A 26,310-nucleotide genomic window follows, 5' to 3' on the forward strand; every position below is an offset into this window, starting at 1 on the left:
CGTGGCATATGATAATCTAAAGTAGAAATGTGTTTAAGACCTTTAACAGGAGCATTCCAGAGCCAACAATTATCAAGCCCACAGAATCAATGTCTAAGACTTTCCTCAATGCCTCCCAACCACACCCCTTTAGAAATTTTGCAATGATGAGAAATGCAGGGGGTGGAGTTAAAACAATGTTGACAATGTATAGCTGAGGATGAACTGACAGGAGGGAAGAATAAAACTTACTTTTTAATAGCAATCAGCTCCCCGGACTCAATGCTTCGTCCCAGTAGGACGGAACCATAGGTTCCATCCCCGAGTTGCTTGATTGTTGTGTATCTATTCATGGTGTGCCTGCTCAGGCCGGACACTCATCTCAGGGCCGAGGCGGTGCAGTCCTGCAGAGGCAGCCGGCCTCCCCGGAGTGTAACCAGATTTTTCGATGGCAGCACCAGCACAAGGTATTCAATAGAACGTGACTATCTCCCAAATACATATTTTCAAAGATCAGTCTTTTGCCTGGAGAGAAAAGTGAGAGACAAGGGTAAATGCTAAGGTACATTTTAAGTTTGGGTATTTTTATCATCTAAATCAGGAGTCCTCAAACTATAATCCCCCAGGCCGCTGGGGGCCTATTTATAGCCTGTTGTTATAAATAAAGTTTTATTGGAACACAGTTATGGCCACTCACTTGCATATTGTCAACAACTGTGTTCACACTACAAGAACAGAGGTGAGTGGTTTTGACAAAGACTCTATGGCCTACAAAATCTCAAATATTTATCATCTGGCCCTTTACAGAAAAAGTTTGTCAACCTCTGGACTAAATAATGCTCTTTTCTAATTTCTACAAAATGAGAGATACCATTCTTGGAAAGTGAATTCATCACTGACTCAGAAATGAATCAGTTCCAATTCAGTGCTTTTCTGCTGACCAGCCACTGTGGGCAAACACTGCTTGAAAGCTACGGTCGACAAATATTGCCGAGCTACAAGAATCTGTATATTTAGTTCAGATTTAGTACTAAATATACTGTGTTCTGTGTAATTCTGCTACGATTTCCAATGTAACAAAGCCAAGAAATGCTAAAATTAAAGTTCTCCCCATCCGTAACTTACATGTGCTCCATGAACTATTTGTGGCTAGGCATCAACAGTATTATTTTTACTACTAGACATAAAGAAGCTAAACAAAGAACAACTAATTTCTTAAGGTCTATAAAAAGGTATGCCCTTTTAAAGTCATTCAATTGTGGGGCACCTGGGTGGCTCAGTCAGCTAAGCATCCGACCCTTGATCTCAGCTCAGGTCATGATCTCAGTTTGTGAGATAGAGTCCCGCACAGGGCTCTGTGCTGACAGCATGGCGCCTGCTTGAGATTCTCTCTCTCTTTCTCTCTCTGTCCCTCCCTCACTCATGCTCACTCACTCACTCTCTCTTAAAATAAATAAACTTAAAAAAAATAAAGTCATTTAGTTGTGTTCTCTTTAATAATAAATCACTGATTTTTCAATTTATAAAATTGAGTCATTCAGTCTGCCTGTAATAAAGTATATGCAGTAATAACAAGTGACTCTAGTGCTTTTATGTAAACATTAATAAAATATAAATGCTAAACTAAAAATAAAGTTGTTTTTTTAAAATGTAAGCTCTATGCCCAACATGGGGCTTGAACTTATGACCCTGAGATCAAGAGTCACATCTTCTACCAAGTGAGCCAGACAGGAGCCTTGAAAATAAAGGTATTAAAAAAAAAAAAAAAGCAAAAAACAACCTATAGCTGTCAAACTAATTATTAAAATACCAAAAGATCAGAGAATACTGATTAGAAGTATGTGACATTCTTCAACTAAATCCCCGTCTATGCAGCCTCTCCTTTCAGAGGAATTCCAATCAATACATGTTGACAGGGGAAAATAAAAAATTCACTATTAGGTAAATACCACAGTAAGATTTGTTACAGACAACATTCACTGATGGATGCAACTCTTAGTGAATGAAAGGTTGAGGAGAAACTGTATATTTGCATAGTTTCAAAGTATCTCTAAAATAGGAACTAACTTCAAAGGGAAAGATGGTAACTCCATAGGGAAAAATCCAGCAAAAACTTCCTTCCCCAAGTGATCAAATTCAAAGTCACCATTTGTAAAACTTATGACATCATGAACTCTGGATATGATGCTTTGAGAAGGGCATATCCCTTATGTGGCATTCTTATAAAAAATGCAGAACTTCAATCTATTCATAGGAAAACGTCAGACAAACCCCAAATGAGGGTCATTCTACAAACAAATGACTAATACTTTTCAAAAGTATCAAGATCAAAATAGGCTGAGAAACTGTCACAGATTGGAGGCAATTAAAGAGACATGACTCCTAAATGCAATATGGGATCCTGAATTGGACTCTGAAACAGAAAGAAGACATTAGTGGAAAAGTTGCTGAAATTTGAACAAGGTCTGTAGTTTAGTTATAGCATAGTGCCAATGCTGACTTCCTAGTTTTGATCCTTGTTCTATGGTTATAGAAGATGTTAATATTAGGGGAAGCTGGGTGAAGGATTTCTAGGAATTCTCTCTACTATTTCTTGTAACCCTTCTGGAAATCTAAAATTAGTTCAGAATTAAAAAATCAATCCAGGGGCACCTGGGTGGCTCAGCTGGTAGAGCACGTGACACTTCATCTCAGGATTGTGAGTTTGAGCCCTACATTGGGAATAGAGATTACCTTAAAAAATTATTTTTAGATAAAAAATAAAATCTTTTAGGGGCGCCTGGGTGGCTCAGTCGGTTAAGTGTCTGACTTCGGCTCAGGTCGTGATCTCACGGTTCATGGGTTCGAGCCCCATATTGGGTTCTGTGCTGATAGTTCAGAGCCTAGAGCCTGTTTCAGATTCTCTGTCTCCCTATCTCTCTGCTCCTCCCTTGTTCACACTCTGTCTCTCTCTGTCTCAAAAATAAACAAACATTAAAAAAATCTTTTAAATTCTTTTTTAAAGGTTTTATTTATTTTTGAGGCAGAGAGAGACAGAGCATGAGAGGGGGAGGGGCAGAGAGAGAGAGGGAGACACAGAATCTGAAGCAGCTCCAGGCTCCAAGCTGTCAGCACAAAGCCCAACGCGGTGCTTGAAACCACGAATGTGAGATCACGACCTGAGCTAAAGTCGGAGCCCCAGCTGACTGAGTCATCCAGGCGCCCCAGTAAAATAAAATCTTAAAAAATAAATCCAGTAACAACCTACTGAATGGAAGGAGATATTTGGAAATGATGTATCTGATAAGGGGTTAATATCCAAAATATATAAAGAACTGATAGAACTTAACACCAAAGAAACACACAATCCAATTAAAAATTAGCAGGGGACCTAAATAGATATTTTTCCAAAGAAGACCTATAGATGGCCAACAGACACATGAACAGATCCTCTATATCACTCATCATCAGGGAACTATAAATCAAAACCACAACAAGATATCACCTCACACCTGTCAGAATGGCTAAAATAAAGAAATGACCCATGTTAGTGAGGATGTGGAGAAAAAGGAACCTCTGTGCACTATTAGTGAGAATGCAAACTGGTGCAGCCACTGTGGCATGGAGGTTCCTCAAAAAATTAAAAATAGAATTACCATGGGATCCAGTAACTGCACTACTGGATATTTACTCAAAGAAAATGAAAACACTAATTCAGAAACATACATGCACCCCTATGTTTATTGAAGCATTATTTAGAATAGCCAAGATATGGAAGCAACCCAAGTGTCCATTGATAGAGTGATGGATAAAGATGTGCCCCTCCCCCCACAATTGGAATAGTACTCAGCCATAAAAAAGAATGAATCCTGCCATTTGCAACAACATAGATGGACCTAGAGAGTATGTTAAGTGAAATAAGTGAATCAGGGAAAGACAAATACCATATGTGGAGTTTAAGAAACAAAACAAAACAAAAAGAGACAAACAAAAAATAGACTCTTAAATACAGAGAACTATGGTTGCCAGAGGGGAGGTGGATGAAGGGACGGGTGGAAAAAAAAAACAGTCTATGTTCTTGTGAAGGTTGTGCGAGACGTCGGGAAGCTTTAAATGTAAAGGTTATGTCTGATTTCACCACACTCTATCATATAACTGGAGAACTTTCTGAGATGAAGCTTCCCCCACTGCAAACTCATTCCCCTCCCACTTAGAGCCATTTTAAGGCCCCTGGTTAAAGAGCCATTTTCCTTCATCTTGAAGCACTACAGGATCAACCAGCTCTTTGCAGTGATGTATTTCACTGCCGATTGATAAATATTTATAAAGCACCTCCTGTACGACAGACCCTACGTGAAAGCCTGGGGATGCACAGAATATACAATATTGTTCCTTTTTTCAAAGATCCTAGTCACATGGCAGGGGATGAGGGTGGTAGGTGGACCCAGATATGTACTCATGAATATGCACTAAGGTATTTCAAAAACACTTAGGTTTGAGGTACAGGACATGGGAGGGGTGAAAGCGAAATCCTGCCCTCAGTTTCCAGCTAGGTCAATTCCATCAGGGCTGAGGACGGCATAAGCAAAGTCTTCATAAAAGATGGGGCTTGAAAAAACAAGAAAAGTAGGTAGGTGTTTTGTTAGGTAAGACATTCTAGCAGTCCAAGGAACAGGAACAAAGGCGTAGGGCCTTCAACCTGGGAGGGAGGAGATAGTGGGGAGCTTAGAACTGGAGAGAGAGAACACCCGAGAGTTTTATTTGTGGAGGGCCTCAGATGCCATTTTGAAAAACATAGGTTTCGACTGGATCCTGCACTAAAGGAGGAAGCACTACAAAGGACGTCATTAGACTAATGGAAATGATTGGAATATAGATGATAGAGTAGGTAAAAGTATTGCATCTGTGTTACATTTCCTGAACGTGATGCCTCTCCTGTGATTCTATAAGGACACAGTGTTAGAGAAAATACACCCTGAAAGATTTGTAAGTAAAGGACCATGATGTATGCAACTTCTTCTCAACTGGGTAGAACAAAAATATTGTGTGTGTGAGGCGGAAGGGTGTGAGTGTAGAGAGAGGGAACAAATGGGGCAAAATGTGAATAATAGGTAAATTTGGATAAAGGCATATGGGTATTCTTGTACGATTCTTGCAAGTTTCCTCCTGTATGTTTGAAAGTATTCTACATAAGGAGTTTAAAAGTGCTCTTCAAAATGTAGAGGAAGGCATTTTATTTCAGCTTAAAACATACAAATGTAGATTTATTCAATAAAACCTACTATTAGAACACTATCATACGCCATGGCTGTGTCTTCACACAACACAGAAAGAGACTTAAACCACATCATAGGCAATTTTTGACCTTGCATTTTTTTTCCCTTTTTCATATTTATCTCCATCTATTTTTGATGACATATATGATTTCTACATCATTCGTAACTTCATTCCAACAAGTAAAAATTCCTAAATCACTGTTGTATGTCCTCTTCATAAAAATTACTGGTACCTTGATTTGTCACATATCAACTAATAAATCACATGCAATATTATAAAAAAGAAAAAGAAAGATAAAAGGAGGCTTTGAGTTAGAGGCAGTGGGAAGTTAATTACGTTTTTTTTAAGCTTGAGAATAACATGATCAGATTTGTATTTTAATCCAGTTATATAGAATTTTTTTCATTAATGTCCAACTAAAACTTGCCTGTTCTAATTTAAGCTAATTTCTTCATGCTTTAGTTTTTTGCAGCTATAAAGAAACTATCTCACAAAAATGTGTGTGGACATGAAATTAGTAATCCAATGTGGGTCTCTCAGCCTTCTTGTGCTTTAATTATGCAACCTTTCCTCATAGGACCTTTTTCCACTCCTTTAATTATCTTGGCATTCATCTCTGAATCCTCACACATTTCTCCATCCCCTTGTTGAGTTGCGGTGACCAATCTTAATGATGATGTGCATCCCAGCACCATGTGGGCTCTCCTCCATTTTTTTTTTTTTGCAATGGCACTATGCTACTGATTCATATCTATAAATTATTAATCATAGAAGCCTTTCTTTGGTAGTTCATGTCCAACTACTTCCTCATCCAATTAAATCATATAATTGGGATAGTGCTTCCTAGATTATCATTGAGAAAGCTGTTCGTGAAAGAATTAAGAACTTTAATGAAGTCAAGGTAGGGTCATTCATTGAACATAGTCACACTAACAATTTCTCTTTGTTACAGTTTGTCATATTATCATACAACAAAATTCAATCACTCTAGCAAACTTTGACTCTCACCATGCCATGATAGCTGCTTTTTAATCTTACATTATTTCAGGTGATTACGTAAATGACTGTACAATGGATCAAACTAGTATCTCTTCAGGCATTCACATCAGGTTGATAATGTACAATTTTACTGAACCTTTATATAGATGCTAAGCATTATGCAAGGCTTTAGGGGCACATTATGGATAAGATAAGGGTCCTTCCTTAAATAACAACAGACATGATCAAGGAAAATGTAGAAAGTACTATGAGAATATGGTAGAGAGAGCAACCAACTCCTGGGTGGAGGGATATGATGACCCTTCAGGGAAGAGACAGTACTGAGGTATTGAAGAATGAGCAACGTTTTGTTATACAGAAAAGGGAGAGAAAGGAGTTTTCTGTTAGACAGAAAAGGGAGAAAAAGATGGAGGAAACTATGTGTGAAATGTCGGTGATACGGGACCTTGGTGTGCTCACAGGAGGGCAAATGCCTAATGGTTCCATCCCTGGTTGAGTGTTAGAATCACCTTTTAACAAATACTGATGCCCAGGCCCCACCTCTAGGGAATGAGGTCAAGGAGGGGAAATGAGCTTCAGTAGTTAAGAAAGCTCTCCAGGTGATTCTAATGTGCAACTAGGCTGTGAAGCACAGGGCTAGGACCTGATGACCATGGAGGGCAGTAAAGGAAATGGCGGAAATGCCTAGAAACTCAGGGTAGCGCCCAGGGGAGAAGGGATATATTTGTCATGCAGGAATTTGGTCTTTATTCTGTAGGGGGGAGCAGGGGGGAGCTCTCCAGGGCTTTTAAGCAGGGAAATGACTGGAGGAAGGTCCCCTCCCCCCCCCCCCCCCCCTCCCCCAACAAACAGATGTTAGGATAGAGACTCTAGGGGCAGAGAGACTAGTTTGCAGTAGTCCAGGTGATACCTGTTAAAGAGCTGAATGAAGGTCCTGGACTGGATGAATCTCAGATACAGGAGACACAGGTTTGGAATAGGGAATGTATGTTTACGTGTTACTCAGACAAGGTGCAGAAATAATGGGCCTATTTTCTAAGGTGTTGAATTTGACATACACACAGAACCTTTCACTGGAGATGCTCCACAGATGGCTACAAGTAGTTCTAAGGGTGCTTATTTTATTTTTGTCAAAGACAATGCATATTTGTAGCTCTTATTAGGAGCACATTCAGACAAGGTTGGTACATTGCACAACTCTGGTCATTTCAACTTTGGATGACAAACTCCGAGAGATATTGAAGGACATAATAAAGGGCCTAAATAAGCACACAAGAAGAGCAGTTGAGAAAAGAATACTTGAAGTGAAAGAGTTAGGAAGCCATGATCACTGTTTCAAGTGTACAAAGGGTAGAGTAGAGAAGGATTAGTTATGCTATGTCTGGATGCACAACACAGAACCATGACCACTCTCTTGGCCTTCTAGTCTCTACTCTAATAGATTATTTCCCATAGTAAAAAAAATGCAGTGGTATTATTCAAATTCGCATTACACAAGAAGCATCAGTCACCCAAAGTCCATTCTGAGCACACCCCAGCAGGAAGTGGTTAAATACATTTGAGATCAGTATTTTCAGTTGTTCATTATTTTTGTGGTGGCCCAAATATGATGACTCATGTCATAATCTGAAATCTAACAAAACCCCACTGCTGCTCTGGGAAAACAACAGGGCAATGGACAATGCAGTAGAAAAAACAAGGGAGAGGCGGCAGATGCCATTGTCGATCTGCCCAATAGCAATGTTCCCCTTCTTGCTCAATTTACAAAACCCTGATTTTATTCAGGATCCAACATAATCAGGGATGGCAGCCACCTACCACAGCCCCAGGGCATGAACTCTGATCAGTCTAAGCCAAGCCAAGCCATTCCGCTTCCCACTAAAATTTGTTTAGCAATGGAACTATGGCTCCCACTTAGAAGATGAAAAGGAAAGTGAGCTGGTCAGGGAAAGAGAAAGGCTTCTAAGAAGGAAAGATAAAGACAATTGACAAAGATGTTGGCCTGTATTTCTGCCTTGAACATGGTTCCATAAAACTGTAATATTTAGGGTTGAGAGAGCCTTCTAGTGACTATGAGAAATCGGCTCTAAAGATGAGAATCCTATCTGCTGAGAATGGATAAAAAGAGAGGCTGAGTCCATGATGATATGGTCTCTGAAATTATGAGTTTTAGATTTCTTGTTATATGACCTAATTAAAGGTCTTTGTTGCTGAAGCCAATGTTAGATATTCTATCGAGTTCACGCAAAAGCATTCTGAATACAGTAGACTAAGGCTACTCTGACAAAAGGGACCAAATACAAAATTCTTTCTATACAGAAGGTAGTAGATCAATCAATCAACAGTTCAAACTTCTGTAGCTAGCATAGTTTTGTAGACTAAAAGAGGAATATAGCTGGAGACAAGGTAGAAGCAGGCTTTTTTGCTAGCCTATGGTTCATTTTCCATCAACCATGATCTGCTTCCATTTTTGAAGAACAAATGACTACAAAGCTTGTGGTGAAACAAGCATGAGTGTCCAAAAACGGCCCTGGGTGTCACTCAGGGTTGCCTGGACAACCAGCCAACTGGAACTGGGATTCTTTTCCCCAGGATTTATCCAAACCCAACTTCTCTTGGACCTTGAAGTGCTACCACATTAGGCAGATGGTGTCCCCAGATAAATATTCTCTATAGCTGGCACCTAAACCTAGATTCTGTAAATCCTCTGATAAGGGCCTAACAGACAAAACTGTTCTGACATCCCCGTGGGACCCACTCTGGATGTTTGTTACCAATAGTGAAACTTACCACATGGAATAATGGAGCTTAAGTGAAAGGCAACCAAGGAAATCCTAGAATTCTCAGACTGTCTTAACAGAAAGGAAATTTTAGCATACCAATGACTATTTGTACTGTATACTTCTCTTTGATGCTTGAGAGACAGCTACATCTACAGAGTCAGTCCTTGAAAAAAATTAAGTGACAAATAGAAGACAGACATCAAGTGTGTAAAATGCATATGTGAAATAAAAAGTTTGATACTTCAGTGTATTTTATTAACTGTTTCGGAATGTTCATTTAGAACAAAAGCCACTATGCACTACTCTACATTTTAACCTGCAGCTAACTGAAGTTGACTCAACTCAGTATAAATACAAATCATGGTTGTATCATTCTGGTTCCTCTCAAGCCCATCTGGTCTGCTCCTCTCCACAACATTGTGTCTGTAAGTCATTCCAGTGGGAACCCAGTACAGAAGAAGACAGTTTCTACTTTTGAGTTCTTTATAATTGGTAAAAATTTACAATTTTTTACAACTTGGTAAAAAGGCAAAGTATTGTCTTTTCCATGGTTGTAAGGTTTATTCACATTTATGTTACACAATATAGAAATATAGAAATATATATTTTTATATAAGTATACACATATTGCGGCCCCTGGGTGGCTAAGTTGGTTAAGCGTCCAGACAACTCTTGATTTCAGCTCAGGTCATGATCTCACAGTTTGTGGGATCCAGCCCCGCACTGGGGTCTGTGCTGGCAGCATGGAGCTTGCTTGGAATTCTCTCTCTGCGTCTCTCTCTCTTTCTCTGGTTCCACCTCAAAATAAATAAATACACTTAAGAAAAAAAGAAGTATACAAATATTTATTTCAGATATACAGGAATATCTGAAATATGCTCAAAAAGTGAAAGTATCAACCACAAAATACCACACATGTGAAAAATTATGCACAAGACACTATGCTCAGTTCTGAGACATAAGATCCAAAGAGCTGTGGGAGGAGGATCTTGCCTGTAGGCCTTCCCATCTAACTAGCGAGGTGGAACATACACCATGACCAGGAGACATGGCGGTTGGGGTAGGCTCCCGGAGGAGTGGAAACAACAAGGATTCTATAGGTGAGGCACACAAGTAAGAAGTCACCTAGCGGACCACAGGTAAGGAATCTTAAGGCTTTGGGCGACTGACCTCTAAATAATGGTCAAGTTCTCTTGTTGAGGACATGCCCTTTACCTATATGCTGACAAAAAATAATCTTAAAAAAAATATAAAAACTCTTCCTAACCGTGTTAGTTTCCCATGGCTGGGGTAATAAACTACTAAAATAGTGCCCTGGTGGCTTAAAGCAACAGAAATTTATCCTCTTACAGTTCTGGAAGTCAGAGTCTGAAACCAGTACTGGGTTTCCCAGTAGGTTAAGATCAAGGCATAGATACTTCCTTCAGAAGCTCTGGGGAAATCCATCCTGGTCTCTTCCAGCTGCTGGTGGCTGCTGGCCTTCCCTGGCCTTGGCTGCTTCACTCCAGTCTCTGCCCCTGTGGTTGCACTGCCTTCTCATCTAGTGTCAAATCTCCCTCTGCTTCTCTAAGAACTTGTATTTGCATTTAGGCCCACCCTGATCATCGAGGGTACCTTCCTCACCTCAAATTCCTTAATTTAATATACATTTGCAGTCTATTTTGCCATATAAGGTAACATTCACAGACCTGATATCTTTGGGGGATCTTATTTAGCCTACTACTCTCCAACAAACGTCTCCAAGCCTTTCAGACAATCATTTGAATTATGGAGCAGTGCTTTTCATTCATTCAAAGTTGAGTGTTTTAGGAATGGAAGCAGAGGTCTGTGCTTACTAACCCAATGAATTCCTTTTTGAAATATAGAGAGGATTTCTCTTTAATTTTGCACAGTGGACAGGACTTGACAATTCGGACTGAAATCCCTGAATATATGACATTAGCATATGGAGGATCTAATGTGTGGACCAGGGGTTGCAAACTAGCAGCCTGAAAACTGAATTCAGAGATATGCTTTGAGTCTACATTTAAAAATAGGGGGGCTCCTGGGTCGGTCAGTTGGTTAAGCGTCCAATTCTTGATTTTGGCTCAGGTGATGATCTTGTGGTTTGTGGGTTTGAGCTCTGAGTCAGGCCCAGTGCTGACAGCATGGAGCCTGCTTGGGATTCTCTCTTTCCTCCTGTCTCTACTCCTATCCTGTGCTCTCTCTGTCTCTCTCAAAATAAATAAATAAACTTTGAAAATTAAAATTAAAATAGGAACTCTATGGGAGCCTGAGTGGCTCAGTCAGTTAAGATCTGACTCTTGATTTTGGCTCAGGTCTTGGATCCCAGAGTCATGACATCGAGCCCCATTTGAAGTTCCATGCTGTGGTTGGAGCCTGCTTGGGATTCTCTCTCCCTTGCTCTCTGCCCCTTCCCCACTCAGATGCAAGCATTCTCTCTCTCAAAATAAACATTAAAAACATAAAAATAGGAATTCTAATATAAAAATGAGATTTGGGACTTCTCTGGAAAGACGGAAGAGCTAATAACACGGGATCCTTAGCTTTCCATGGTAATAAGAAGCTAGAGAAATGTCACATCCTTTTAGACTGGACAAGGATCCCTAGGCTCATCACAGTCCCCATCCTGCCTGTTGTCCCTAAAATGGATATCACATAGATTGCCAGTATTTTCAGTTGTCATGTGTTTTTGTACCTTCATACCACTTGTTTACTGGAAGAAAACTATTTCTCTGTTCCTATACCTCTATCAAAAGTGACAAAGCACAAAAACAGCTTGAAAACCCCCCTCACGTGTTTGAAGAAAAAAATGAAGAAAAAAATGTGCTTTTTTTTTTTTTTTTTTTGATAAGCCAAGAACAATTCCTTTCCTGTTTAACAACCATATCCCCAGGTTTCCTGAGTCTTCTACATTTCTTCCTCTGCCTCTGACAGTATTTGAATTCACAGCTCCTGGTACAGACTGCTGGGGTAGAGAAAGGTATGCAGCCGCCCATCCTTCAACTTGGGAATCAGCTAATCTGCTGACAAGCTGTGCTCTAAATACTGTTTTGACTCCAAGAATTAACTTGGATAAAGCACTCACTGTAACTAAGCCACAGTTAGCCTCCTACTATATCAATTAAGCCAAAAGGGCAGTAATAATAATAATTTAAATACTTAGCATGTGTATAGTACTATAAGTGCTTTGCATATATTAATCTATTCAAATCTCACAACTCTGTCTGTAGACACTATTATTATTATTCCTATTTTACAGATAAGGAAACTGAGGCACTAGCAACTTGTCCATAGTACTGTTACCATTATCCTCTCTATCCCCAATTTTCTAGACCAGGAAACTAAGACATAAGTGACTTGTCCAACGTTATGTAACTAGTGAGGGATAGAACTAAGATAGGAACCCAGGCTGACTGTACCGAACTCAAAAGAAAGGTTGCAGAAGATCCAAAGATCATGAAATCTTTTGAGGATCTGAGAATGGGAGAAATTAGAAATACTTTGTAGCTCAAAGACCAAATATGGAAACCAGTGATGTAGCCATGGTCTTGGTGGCCTCATTCTGCAATCAAACGTCAGTGAACCCAGCAGGGGCCTCCCCAGCACCGACTGTCTACAATGGAGGCAAAGTGAATGCAGACAAAGAGGGACCTGGTCCCAGTTTCAATTCAAATGCATCGTCGCATAGACTCTGAGCTCATACTCTTGTTGACTAGTTTTAAATAGCAAATGATGCAGTGATGTTTGAATGTCTTCACCTGTCCTGCAGAATAATCACCTTCTCTTTGGGGTTTTGTTATTTTTAAGGAAATGTTTTTATTTTTTAATTATGTTTTGAATGTACGTATGTAATCTTTACAGCAAACATGGGGCTTGAACTCATGACCCCAAGATCAAGAGTCAGATGTTCCACTAAAGCCAGCAGGGGGTCCCACCTTGGGTTTTTAAACCTGGGCATCAGGAGTCAGCCTTTGCCTTTATCATGGGACCTACCTGGGATAGGAAAGCCTGACCACCCACCCATGATCACACCACTTGGTCAAAGTCGCGGTTGTTGGGAACATTTAGTGGTCTTTTTAAAAATGCTCTTTTTCCGGGCGCCTGGGTGGCTCAGTCGGTTAAGCCTCCGGCTTCAGCTCAGGTCAGATCTCACGTTCCTGGGTTCGAGCCCCGCATCAGGCTCTGTGCTAACAGCTAGCTCAGAGCCTGGAGCCTGCTTCCAGTTCTGTGTCTCCTTCTCTCTCTGCCCCTCCCCCTCTCATGCTTTGTCTCTCTCTGTATTAAAAGTAAATAAAACAATTAAAAAATTATTTAAAAAATGCTCTTTTTAATTCAAACAGAATAATTTTTCTGTGACTATGCCACATATTGTAGATTGCCCCAAACCATTATTTTGGCTAAAGCTGAGATGCCCTTGACACACCTATTTTTTCTGCAACACATCCAGTCTCTTAATGAACACTAAAGAGAAGTCTTTTTCCCATAATGCTACTTGATGCAGGCCTAGTATTTTCTGAGTCCAATTTCTTGGTTTTCCTTTACAGAATACATAGTAAAGGAAAAGAGGATGCAGAGAGAATGGTGTATAAAAATACATCAATTGTAAGACAGCAGTTTGATCACTTAGCGCTCTCAGGATTTGCTCCACTTCCTCTAGATCACATGGGTAGGGTCACAGGTATCAACTCTGTGACTTGGAGGACCTCTTGGACCTTGGGTCTACTTCTGTGAAATCAGGAATTGGACTCATGATGAAGTGAGGTGGTTTCTCACTCTAATGATCAGTGATTCTCTGTGTCAGGACTCTAGTTAGTGTTTGCCTAAGAAAAAAAAAGGACCAGGGCACCTGGGTGGCTTGGTCAGTTGAAGGTCCAACTTTGCCTTAAGTCCTGATCTCACTGCTCATGAGTTTGAGCCCTGCATTGAGAGAGCCCTGCATCGCGCTCTCTGCTGTCAGCACAGAGCACGCTTCAGATCCTGTCTCCTCTGCTGTCTTTACCTCTCCCCCACTCGTGGTCTGTCTCTCTCTCTCACAAATAAACAAACCTAAAAAAAATGAAGAATGTTTCCACTTTTCCCATTACCCGCATAAAAGCTAGCAAAGGGAAGGTAGGAGACCAAAGGGACCCTATATGCTACATGACAGACATCTCTTTCAGAGGACAGTGCCCTACTGACTCAGCCAGGCCCCCCAAATCAGAATCTACTCCTTTCCTTCCCTCTCAGTCCAGCTCAAACATCACCTCAAGAGCCTCCTGTCCCAACCTGTAACAACAGACACAGCTGAATGGCTCTCTCCCTCAGCTACCACAGCATCCAGTCCCCACCTCACTACTAGCCTCTGGGGGGGGGGGGGGCGGTCCGTGACACGAAAGCCTGCCCTCTGCATCAGCTGGGACACTCACCATGCTTCCTTCATCTCTGTGGCCTCACATCTCACAGTCCACTTGTACACAGTAGGTACTCATTGTTTGGTCAAAAGTTTAATTTTAGTCTTTGCTATTTATTTCCTGTACCACCCTTGGTAAGTAGCTCCAAACAGTGCTATTTCTTCATGTGCAAAATAATGATAATCAAATTGACCTGAGCAAAAATGTTGTAAAATTCTGAAATGGAAGAATAGTAAATACCATGAAAAGGCCTTCCCACCACAATGCTGGAATTACTGCTTCTCAGATAATCACAGACACCCTCGGTGTCATCAGATCAGGCCATCGGCCTTCAAGAAACGCTGTGCTCAACTAACACAGAAATGCAGCCTTATTTTGCTTTCAGAGTTCCAGCAAATCGCTGAAACAAATGTTGTGGTGTCTCTGGTTAGGTGACATTGGGGAAAACCTTCCTGCGATCTGCCCCAGCTCCCTCCCTCGGGCTTCAATCCTCAGTGGAGGCAAAGAACATCTGCTCATGGCCAGCAGGTCCTACCACACACCCTACTCATTCACAGCCTGGAAAACGGGCTAGGTGCAGGGACAATGGTAGTCCATTCTGTATTCCTAAACTTTGAAAGTCATTGAATTGATGTCACAATTATTATTTTTTTCTTAAGAAAGAAGACAGAAAACTGTACACAAACTCAGCCTTGTCCGGCAGTCGCGGTTTACCAGCCATGTTAAATTCAGACCCTTCTGAGCAGCTTTTCTCCCTCAGCCTTAATCGTTTTGCACTGAAACTTATCTACCCTCGTAGGAAAACTGAATTATGTGCAACATCACTAAATGGCCCTTCTCATGGCGCTTCTGAGTTCCACTTCACCTCATCCTGCAGGTAATTACATATCGTATTCATATTCAAGCGTGTCATAACTTTACAAGAGTTAATGTTGTTAATTTACTTGAAAGGGTACTAAAAATAGTACATCTGTGTTTATAGTTTTCTTTCTGGGTCCTAATCTTTCCACTCATATTCATTTTAGCAAAAATGTCTTTTAAGTACTTTGCCTCTTGGAATAGTGCTTTTTCCTGCATTGGGGACAGCAGCCAGAGGACCAAAAGAACCTTCTTTATGTGGAATCTGCCTTGCCTTTCCCTGGACAAAGGAGTGCATAAAGATGCTTTCGGCTACTGCACCCACTGGAGTAGGGGAGACGGAAATCAGACACCTGGTGTGGCTCTACTACTCCCCAGAAAGTGCTCAACGCCTCCCCCTCCCTTTCCCACCCCACTTCTGAGCCAAAAACTCCTCATGCACCAGGGTCCTTAATACCATGCGAAGGATCCACAACTTCCCACTGCGTCTACTACAGTTCCAAAGGGTGCCCCTGCCCTGGACCGAAAAATGCCTTCAGGCACTTGTAGATTATTTACAGACTGTGATGCCTCATCATGTGTGGCCTGGGTGGCTCAGTCAGTTAAGAATCTGACTTTGGCTCAGGTCATGATCCCACACTTCGTGGGTTCAAGCCCTGCGTTGGGCTCTGTGCTGACAGCTAGCTCAGAGCCTGGAGCCTGTCTTCAGATTCTGTGTCTCCCTCTCTCTCTGACCCTCCCCTGCTGGCGCTGTCCCTCTCTGTCTCTCAAAAATAAGTAAAAAACATTTAAAAAGTTTTTTAAAATAGAGCAGGTGTCAGCAAACGTTTTCTGTGAAGGGCTGGTGAACATACAGGCAGTGAGGGCTATGTCTCTGTCACAACTACTCCACTCTGCCAAGGGAACAGCAAAGCAGTCACAGACAATACATAGATTAATGGGCTGTGTTCCAGCAAAGTCTATTTAAAAAAAACCAGGCAGCAGACAGAATATGCCTACAAGGCACAGCTTGTCTACCCCTGAAACAGAGGAAATCTGCATGTAAACAAACATTGTACACTCTTCCCATAGGTCTCGTGGACCCTGTGGTTACAGGGTGGCACACACAAACCTGCGCTTTGAGGACAGAAGTTTTATTATGTTCATAACTGCATGCCTGGCACCCAGATGCGTACCTGGCACAGAGCTGGCACAAATGGTTGCTCAGAATAAACATTTGTTGAATGAATACATTAACAAATGAGCACATTATGGGTCTATAAAGAGTACTTGTGACTATTGGTGATTTTCCTGTACCACCAACCCCATGTCCACGGCCATCCCATCCCCTTTGCTCCCCCTTCTTTGCAAAACTGGACAATTACATGGAGGCCAGGGCATGGAAATTACGAATCCTCTTAAAAATTTTACACAAATTTAAGAAAACGTTGTTGCTTTTTATCAGCTAACATGTAGAAATATGTATCTTTATTTTCTCAGTTTTGCCTGTGTTAAATCAATCTTTAATAAATTGACTTTCAGAGTGAAGGTAGTGTCCAAAAGGCCAAAATCACTAATTATTACCTTCGGGGAACTACAGGTTCATGTAGAGAGTAACTTTCACGATATTGTCAAATAGCAGTTGGACGTTACACCACAATACTTACCATTTGGCTCTGGGCCATTAGCCTTCATAGTAACATGAGGGCAGTCACATGCTTTCAGCACTTCCTCGCGGGTCATGTTACAACCACAGCAAGGTAAAATATGACTCACTTTGCTCTTTCCTCAGATATATGGGGCTCTCACAAGTTCCTGGCCATACTGCACATTTATCAAGTGGCTACTCACAGCCCCAGGCATGGGGGAAAACACACCAAAGGAAATGTGAAGTATTGTCATGGTCCTTCCACTTTAAAAAACTGAATTAAGACGACGAACTTAAAATTCGGAAAAAATTTAAAGTAAGATAATATATAACCCAATATTAATTAGTATAGATTGACTGCTAAGATTAAGAGGACCTAAATTCAACACATACACTGTTTAAGGTTGAGGAAATTTTAGACTACAGAATGAGATATTCTTTTTCCCATAAGGGATCATACGATCATGCATTACTCTCACTTTACCAATGAGATCTAGAGACCCAATTAATACGAATAGAATCTTTGTTATCTTCAGAGCAGCATACTTTTTTTTTTTCACTTTTATTTTAGAGAGAGAAAGAGCAGGGGACTCGGGGGAAGGGAAAGAGAAAGAATCTAAAGCAGGCTTCATGCTCAGCTAGAGCCCAGCACAGGGCTTGATCCCACAACCATAGAGACCATGAGCCGAGCCAAAATCGAGTCAGATGTTCAACTGACTGAGCCACCCAGGTGACCCAGAGTAGCATACTTTTTAATGTGTGAATATAAGAAGTGTTTTAAGAGTTCATTAAGCATATATATCAAATGCTGCCCATTTCCCCTTTTGTAGAAAGTATATAAATGTATTGTTAATCCTGAACCACTTATTTAAAAAAAAAAAAAGGCAGGCCCCCAGAGATGTGCTTTCTTCAAACTCTGAGACAACTTCACGGGTCAACACACATAGGGTTTGATTCCACCTGCACAGGTGAGCCCAACCACAAGCACCCTTTCTATGAAGCTTCCGACTTTAAAAGCAGCGAGTCAGGCATTTCTTCCTGCCATTAAGATGCAGCATTTGAATGCAATTCGCCCCACAAAATGGTGTGCTTTACCAAATTGTTTTTATAAGGTAACTTTCTAGAAGAGCTGTGTGTGGATAAGAAAGTCAGAACTGTTTCAGGATGAGCACAGCCACAACCTAGGATACGGCTGCACCACAACCCCCAAACAGCACGTAAGTCATCCTGCGCACACCTCCGTGCGCACTCCCAGCCAACCACACCAACCACATCTGAGGGCCTTCTAATTCTCTACTCCTAGGGCCCCTCTCAGGACGCTGTGGTTGGCAAAGACTGCCAATGAGAGAACTTACAGTTCAGTGAGATGGGTCAGCATCCACAGAAGGGTCACTGTACCCAGAATTCTGCCATGAAAGCACCAGGCAAAAAGCCTTGCCGTAAATACAGACACTCACGCATACCCCACGTGCAGGAAAAAATAAGGACTAGGTGCACTCCAACTCAGCAAGGTCCTGCAAAATGAAATGGAGGCACTTTCCGCAAGAGACACCATCAGAAAAAAAACCAAAAACAAACGAGAAGGCAGTAGCGTTCCTGGCAAGGTTCAGATGGAAAAACAGCAACAGATCCCAGAAGCAGAGCTGCAGCCAGGAATAACTTCAGCTCACGCCATGTTAAGTAAGGGCAGGATAACACTCATGGAGGATTCCCTGCACGGTGGCCCCGTCCTCCAGGCCTCCAGGCTGAGCCATGACTTGCAGTCTACTACAAGCCAGTCAATAAATACCTACCAAATACGTGCCACATGTTCAGGCCCCTTTGAGTCACGGCGAGGGATGGGCAGATTTTAGTTAGGTGTATGCCAGGCACTGGTGAGGCACCATTGGGCATCTCTGCACCACTGCATGCTGGGGAAGGCATGTCCCCTTTCCAATGCTAGGAGTATCCCACAAGGCCACGTGAGTAATAAGTGGAGTCAGGCCTGACCTCAATTCTGCCTGACTCCAAGGCCCAGGACACCACATCACCATGCATCAACTATGGCTTCTGCCCTAAAGAGGCTTAAAATAATCTAAACCAATTAGAGATCAATACAGCCAATATAATGAAGAATTAACAAACAAGAATCTTGACTTTAAAGAAAGAGAAGAGGAATGAGTAGCTAGAGAAGACATTAGGGAAGAAGGAGGGCTTGGGCTCCTTCTCAGAGGATATGCACAGGAGACGGGGAGGAGGGAGGCAGTTTCTAGGAGAGCAGTGTGAGCCGTGACACTGCAGTGGGAATGAGCCCGGCCCCCTTAGCAGGACAGCAAGACCAAACCACAGAGAGCACACGGATCTACACTAAACTGAAAATAGGATTTAGATAGGAGGGGTGAGGCCTGATTATGAAGGCCTTGGAAAAGCAGGCAATTACTTGAGATAGCGAATGGAGAGGAACTGCAGGGTACAAGGCAAGGAGAGGGTCAAAGTGATAGTTTAAAAAACTTAAATGGACAGCAAATGCTGAAGAGATGGGTAAGGGGATCATCTCATTCATTCATTCATTGGTTTATTCAGCAAACATTTACTGAGGACTTATTAAGAGCCAGGCGTGGATGCCCGGCTAAGAGGCTGCTCCAGTCTGCAGGAGAGAAGGGTGAGGTTCTGGATAAGAATATGGAGGGAGGGATCTGAATAAACCACATTTCAAAGGTCTTGGTGACTCATTGATACAGAGGTTGAAGGAAATGAAGGAAAAGATAGTTAAGGATAATTCCAAAGGTTCAGGATTGACAGGATTTCCACCTTTACTGGAAACCTCAAAAAGTGCTAAGAATAAAACAAACCATGAAAGTATAAAAAGAGCTTTGATGATGTTGAACAGTCAACAAAACCCCAAAAGACCGGTTCTTTATCCTGGTAACTCGTTTACACATCATCTGTAGGTAAGAAACTTCAGTGAGAAAAACTACCCTGTGACTAAATGCTGAGTTCCCTTGGCAAGAAGCATAGACCTCTGCCTACTCAGACAGGCTCCATCAACCCTCCAACACATCCTTCCATCATCTAAAATGAAACTGATCTCATTAAGAAATGTGGCTGCCCACACCTGACTTTGGATAAAGGGCAAGGCAAAGTGGACAGAGGGAAACAGAAAGTGGGCAGAGTCACTGTAGGGGGCTGTACCTTAGGGAGGGGGCAGTGGTACAGGATATCATTTTAAATAGAGGGTCCCAGCATTGCTTTCATTCCTACCCCCACTTCCTAGTATTTTACAATTACTGGTCCTCAGGAAGGCCTTAAAAGATTCTTTACCAAATCACAGCGCTTTGTCCAGAAACTATTTCAAATGTGCATATTTATGCATAAATTAACTCCTAGTACAGATAGCATATGGTTGAGACACAAATTCTTCTTAATAATTTATATGTTGACTACACAAATTTCAAGCTCATTTTAATTTTACATTCAGCAATAGTACAATTCACTATTGGGGCACATCCTGAAAGCCTACTCACTGGAAAATGAAAATGAAAACTGTAGCTATCAAACTTCTATCGCTACAAAGAGTGCTCTAAGCCAACACCCCCAAAACAAACAAAAAAAAGCACACACGTCTCAATACCTTGGAGAAATCTAGATTTGCATGCAAAATTCAAGGAAGTATTCTCTCAGCATAGCCTAGCTTTTTAGCAAAAGCAGATCTCTACTTAATTATAAGTAGAAATGAATACTCTTCTGCAGAATGATGCCTTCAACTACTTTTATACGTACAAGTAAAAGCCCTCAACGTTAGTGTCAAAGTCAGACTTTCAAAGGTACATTACCAAAGAAATGGTTGCTCTGGAAAATCCTTAAACATCCTTCTCCTAACATCTACTCAGGTTAGTAAGAAGAAATCAGAGCAGAAAGAAACCCAGTGAAAAATGGTTGCACATAAATGTGTGAAGATTCCTGCTCAGACCCCCTTGTGGGACAGCCACAGGCCTAGTCAGGAAAATTCCAAGAGCAAGTCCCCCACATCCTACTAAAGAGGTTTAAAATCGGGCATGGGTCTTTCCCCTCTTTAACACCGAAAGGTAAACACCCATCAAAATCTTCCAGACTCGGAGCAATCCGGAGTTTCCAAGCCAAGAGGGAAAGAAGCACATGACCGCGGAGAGAAACTACAGCGCATTAGCCTCTCCCTCTCCTATCGGCCCCTTGCGGAGGCTCCGCCGAAGGGGTCCCTCCGCAGCTCCAGTCCTTCATCCCCAGTGACAGGTCGCCCAGCAGAAGCCCCTAAATCCCTGGCTCCACTTACTGGCGCCGCGAACGCAGGCGGGGGCCCGCCCCTGCGGTGAGCGCAGCTCCTCGGCGAGTGGGGCGCAGCAGCCCTCTCGGGAACTGGGGGTGGGGGCGATCCCTGCTAGGACAGGCCGAGCGGTCGGTATAGGGACGCCCGGGAGGTCCGGCGAGTCGCACGGGCCGCGCGGCGCATGGTGGAGCAGCAGGAACCCGGCCGCTCTCCAGCCTCCGGCTGGAAAACAAACAAAAGGCAGGGAGGCTTCTAGCGGGGACGACCGGCCGCTTTCCCTGGGAAAAGTTACCCTGCAGCTCCCCTCGGTGGCCCGGCACGTCCCTGCACCGTCGCGTCCAGGCAGCCCCGGGGCGCCGAGGTGCGGCGCCGCGCTCCTTGCCGGGCCGGACCGAGCCCAGGGATCCCTGCGGCCCGCTGACCACCCGTGCGCCCCCCAGCTCCACACGCACGTCTTTGTTGCACGTCTGTGCATCAGGTATCAAGATTGAGAAATGGAGGCGGTGGACACCATCTCAGTGGTTCTGAGAACACTTCATTACAGGTAATCATGGTGAAAACGTTTTCCCGGTTTTAAAAAACGTAACCGGGGATGCACGACATTGTGAATAAAATCCGTGCCACTGAAATATACACTCCAGAATGGTTAAGATGGCAGATTGTGTTATACTTTACTGCAATAAAAGATCTTTTAAAATAAAAACGCAGCGGATTGCTTGTTAGCATTCATTTGAACTTGAAGAGTTTATATTGTTAACAACTTTATTTTGAAAGACTGGATTGTTTTCCAGGTGGGAAACAGACTGGATAAGATCTATACCACAATTGTCCTCTGTATGTAACTAGTTGTATGTAATCTAACACACTTGTGTGTTAAGCACACTCACTTGTGTCAAATTATATTGTACACATTACCTTAAATTATCCATATAAAAACTGGCTCTGAAGAGACTTGAAAAAAGAAACAGCTTCAAGCCTTCTCCTCCCCACTCCCCAGTTTAAAGTTACATAATTGCCCCGAGACTTCACATTTTTCAGAACTAGTTGAATGCTGGAGGGAGCAACTTTAGTTGGAAGCATCAGAATCACCTGGCACGCTTGTGAAAACAGATTGCTGCGCCTCATCCCCAGAATCCTGGTGCTGATACTGCTGGTCCAGGGAAGCACACTGCCCTGAGAACACAATTTTAATCAATAAAGCAATAACCCATTTACACATTGAGGATCTTTCTCTGAGTTTAAGTTCTCCAGCTCATCACCATCTCAATTTTCTCCTTTTATGTTTGAATTCTAAGAACTCAAGGCATTGGTTTTTTCCCTAATAGTTTTAATAGTTTTTAATTTTTAACAAAGGCCTAAATCCCTCACTCTTCTTCCTCCTATTGAAGAAACCCACAAGATACAAGACTTCCTATCCCAAATGGGAAAGGATCATCTGGCCATTTGGAAAACGTGTAACATTTATCTAACCTTGTGTTTACGTGTAACATTTATCTAACCTTGTGTTTAACTAAATGACACCCAAACCATATGGCAAATGAAAATTGAAAGTCATTATCAATAAAAATATAGGGAGACAAGAGGGGCAGCCTAACAAATTATATACTGCTCCCATGAAAAGTGATTTTAAAAATATCTGAAATTACCAATTTTAGTCAAATTCAATTGTCCAAGCAACTCTACCCAGCAGTCTTAGTCTACCTTTAACAAGGGTCCACTAAGCTAGTAAATGGTTTAGGTCAGGAAATAACAACCCTGTAAGTATAATATGATGAGATAATACAAATCTGAGGTCTAATGGATACAGTGCATACTAATCTAAAATAGAATATTTAGTAACTGAAAAAAAAGAATTTTAATAAAATAGATGCTTAATTTATCATTACAAATGCTATATTTTATTAAGCTTTATTGTTTATTAGCTAGAATAGAAATCATCTGAATTAAATGACCAAGTGATCTTAAACTAGCATTCAACATGTTTGATGAATAGACTAGTTCTGAAAACGTTTCAGTACCTCATTCATTTGTGAAACTAATCTGATGCAATCATGAGTCACATAAATCACTTTCTTCGATTATAATTCCTTACATCTCATCCCCTCCCTCCTATTCAAATTGCAAAATCAATTTTAAAGAAGTCATTGGGAAGAAAGTCATCTTTAAAAGACTTAAGTTTCCTTTAAAAATTAAAAACTATTAAAATTTTTGGTCTTCGTTAAACATGAAGGTACTTTTTCTAGGTAGCTGATTTAGAATGGAAATAACATACCCATCCAAAGGATGGTAGGTCCCCATATTAAAAGATAGCAGTTGGGCTTCCTTATTGTAGCTCACCATTCTGCCACCCCACCCCCCTTTTTTTGCTTCTTATTCTGCCAGAGATGTAGTACATGTCTAAGATCTCCAGAATAAAATAATGGATAAGAGATTTAAACTCTGTGGGTTCATTGAACTAGCGTCTTGGAAACCTGATAACTGTTAGTTACCTAACTGGTAGAAACTGTAGCTATTTCCCAAATGAAGGTAAGAGACTGTAAAACTGTAGGTTTTTATAGAGCATGCAAACTTCCGTATTTAAAACAATGTAAAGTGCGGCAAAATAATAAACCGCCTGTTAAATGAGTGTCTTGTGAGGAAACAAAGTCAGGTGTTTGGGCTTTAAGAGGTGGGGCTAGTATTGCGGGTAAGTTCCGGCGCTCTACGCGGAACAGCGGACTACAAATCCCAGAGTACATCCCGGGCTTGGTCTCCTCAGGACTCGGTTTTCAGGGTTTTAGGAGGCTAATCGTCTTTCCCCCCTCTTGCATGATGGGATCTGTAGTAAGACATGCCTTGCCACGGCTTCCTTTCATCCTGCTTCTTTCTATACTAAGCTTATCTTTTCCTGAACTTCCAGATACGTGCTTTCAAAAAGTTTAGTCATTATAAAAGCCTCTGACTGTAGTGGGGTTTCACCGTTTCCCTGCAATCCTGGCATAGAACTCTAACCAGAGTCACCGGAAAGCGCGTAGCGACTTTTCTGAGCACCAAGTTCGATGCTGCTGAAGGGATGTTTACCTTGGGATCTCAAAATTGGGACCCTAAATTTGTGTTTATAAACATTTTTGAGATAATGCTTGTTCAAGTTTGCATAAGTGGTCACTGAGACGAATACGCAGGTTGAATTTGGGGTCTGCAAATTGGTGATCTGACTGCCAATGCGACCTCACGCACACAATAGGCCCACAGCTCCGACCCCTCCACTAGGGAGCGCGCTCGAGGCCGGGGAACCGTGAGGCGCACGCAAACAGCAGCTACACTGCGCATGCTCGGTGCGTCGGCACAGCTTTCCGCAGTAGAGTGGGCAGCTCCGCCGCGGCGCCCGGGGTTTCCAGCAGCGTCGACGCTCTGGTGCTCGCTCTGTCCTCGGCCTCCGCTGGCAGCGGGCGTCCCTCCGCTCTGCGAGTTCCCGGCCGTCGCTCTAGCGCGCCCGGATCTGGCCCCCTGCCCCACGAAGATGGCTGCCGTACGCCGGGCCCGCAGTTACTGCCGCTGCCTGGTGCGCTTCTCCGACCGAGAACTCTGCTAAGCCCCGTTGCAGCAGAAGGGCAGGAGTAGACACCCGGACATCCAGCACACCTCCTCGGGGGAGCGGTGCAGAGGGGGCGCGGAGAGCCTCTCGACCACGGCCGGCCGCCCAGCCAGCATGGTAACCCGGGAGGGAGCTCGGAGGGACCCTGCGAGGTGGGAGTGCGGTGTGAAGGAGGGGCTAGGCCTGGGAGGAGCCCCGAGAGAGCGGGAAGTGAGGACTGGGAGGAGTGGGAGCTGCTCGGCTTCCACCTATTGTAAGGCCTTTGGCCTGAGTGGGAGTGGAGCGGGTGCCAGCCCTGGCCGCTCGCTGGGATTCCTTCCTCCTTGAACCCCAGCAGCCGGGATCCGGTGTGAGAAAGAGCGGCTTTGCAGGACAGCGGAAAAGAATGCTTCGTGGTTCGCTGAGGATATTGAGCCAGGCTTGACGCCCCCCCCCCCAAGGAATTTTATCAAAAGCAGTGAGGATAGGTTGAGGTGAGCCGTTGCAGCATCCGAAATTGGCTGGGGGGAAGCTTGGCAAACGGACACACTTGTTGATTGTTACTCCTTCGGGAAAGCAGTACCCACGGAGAAGCCGTTCAGGTCCTTTAAGGAGTTCTGGGTTTGGACACACCTGCCCCGTGACGCATCAAGTGCCATGGGTAGGATGTTGGCAGGCGGTCCTGGCGGTGTGGGATCGCAGAGATTATGTCTCACTTCGTAGCGGTGAGGGCCTGAGCAGTGGCAGTGCGGTCCAAATGGAGGACTGACTTAAGCTCCAGAAATTGACAACGCAAATTCCACGAGACTGTTGCATGCTGGAATGTGTAGTCTCTGCCTTGGCCTGCCTTTCTTTGGCTTTGAGTGCATTTTTCCATCTGAGAAACTCTGGCTAGGATTGAATGAATCAGGTGTGCAATGATACCAAACCAATGAGCTGACACTCAGATATTTTGTTAAATAAATGGATGGCTGAGTTTATTTTATTAAATTAGCCAGGAGGATAGAAAAAGCAGTGATTGATTATGCCCTGAAGCTTTCAGAAGTAGTTCTCTGACCGACCAGGATTAAGCACTTAACCTTTTATATTTCATTAATCCCACCTGTAAAACAGGAGTAAAATGATGAAGACATAAACTACTCAAGTGAAAGGTGATGTTTAAGTCAGACTCAGTTATGAAAATTAAAGTGAAAATCTCTGGGTGACAGCTGGGGCCATACTTATTTCAAGTGGTATAAATTTGGGTAAAACCCCAAATTTGGTAGGCATCATACTCCCAAAATCAAAGTATTAAAGGACTTGAATTCAAGAACAACCCAGAAACTCAGAGAAGATGCTTTCTGTATTATAGATTTCCCATTTATTTTCATTGTTCTTGAGATACGCTCTGTATGTCCACATGACATTTTTTTATTGGTTAATTCAAGCAGTTTTTTTGAGCACCTATTGGTGCTGGACCCCAGCACAATACTAGATCTCTGATATAACCAAACCTGTAAGGTGATTTACGGTAAACTTAAAACAAAAATTTTTTTAATGTTTATTTACTTTTTGAGAGAGAGACAGAGTGTCAGTGGTGT

At 42.6% G+C, this 26,310-nt stretch overlaps 2 protein-coding genes across 3 annotated transcripts in view; one reads left to right on the top strand and one right to left on the bottom strand.

Annotated features, from left to right (window-relative positions):
• The window catches only part of ICK (intestinal cell kinase), a 54,678-nt gene extending 33,265 nt beyond the window's left edge, over positions 1–21,413 (bottom strand). For both annotated transcript variants that reach the window (XM_029945111.1, XM_029945110.1), the window contains exons 1-2: positions 21,184–21,413; positions 232–504 (exon numbers count right to left, since the gene is read on the bottom strand). In XM_029945111.1, coding sequence (XP_029800971.1) covers positions 232–332 — 101 coding nt within the window. In that variant the 5' untranslated portion in view covers positions 333–504; positions 21,184–21,413. The remainder of the gene's footprint in view (positions 1–231; positions 505–21,183) is intronic.
• Positions 21,414–24,668: 3,255 nt separating this feature from the next.
• The window catches only part of FBXO9 (F-box protein 9), a 39,401-nt gene continuing 37,759 nt past the window's right edge, over positions 24,669–26,310 (top strand). The window contains exon 1 of the mRNA XM_029944072.1: positions 24,669–24,868. Within this exon, the coding sequence (XP_029799932.1) occupies positions 24,866–24,868 (3 nt within the window). The 5' untranslated portion in view covers positions 24,669–24,865. The remainder of the gene's footprint in view (positions 24,869–26,310) is intronic.

This window comes from Suricata suricatta, chromosome 7, assembly GCF_006229205.1.
Source record: "Suricata suricatta isolate VVHF042 chromosome 7, meerkat_22Aug2017_6uvM2_HiC, whole genome shotgun sequence".
Lineage (NCBI taxonomy): Eukaryota > Metazoa > Chordata > Mammalia > Carnivora > Herpestidae > Suricata > Suricata suricatta.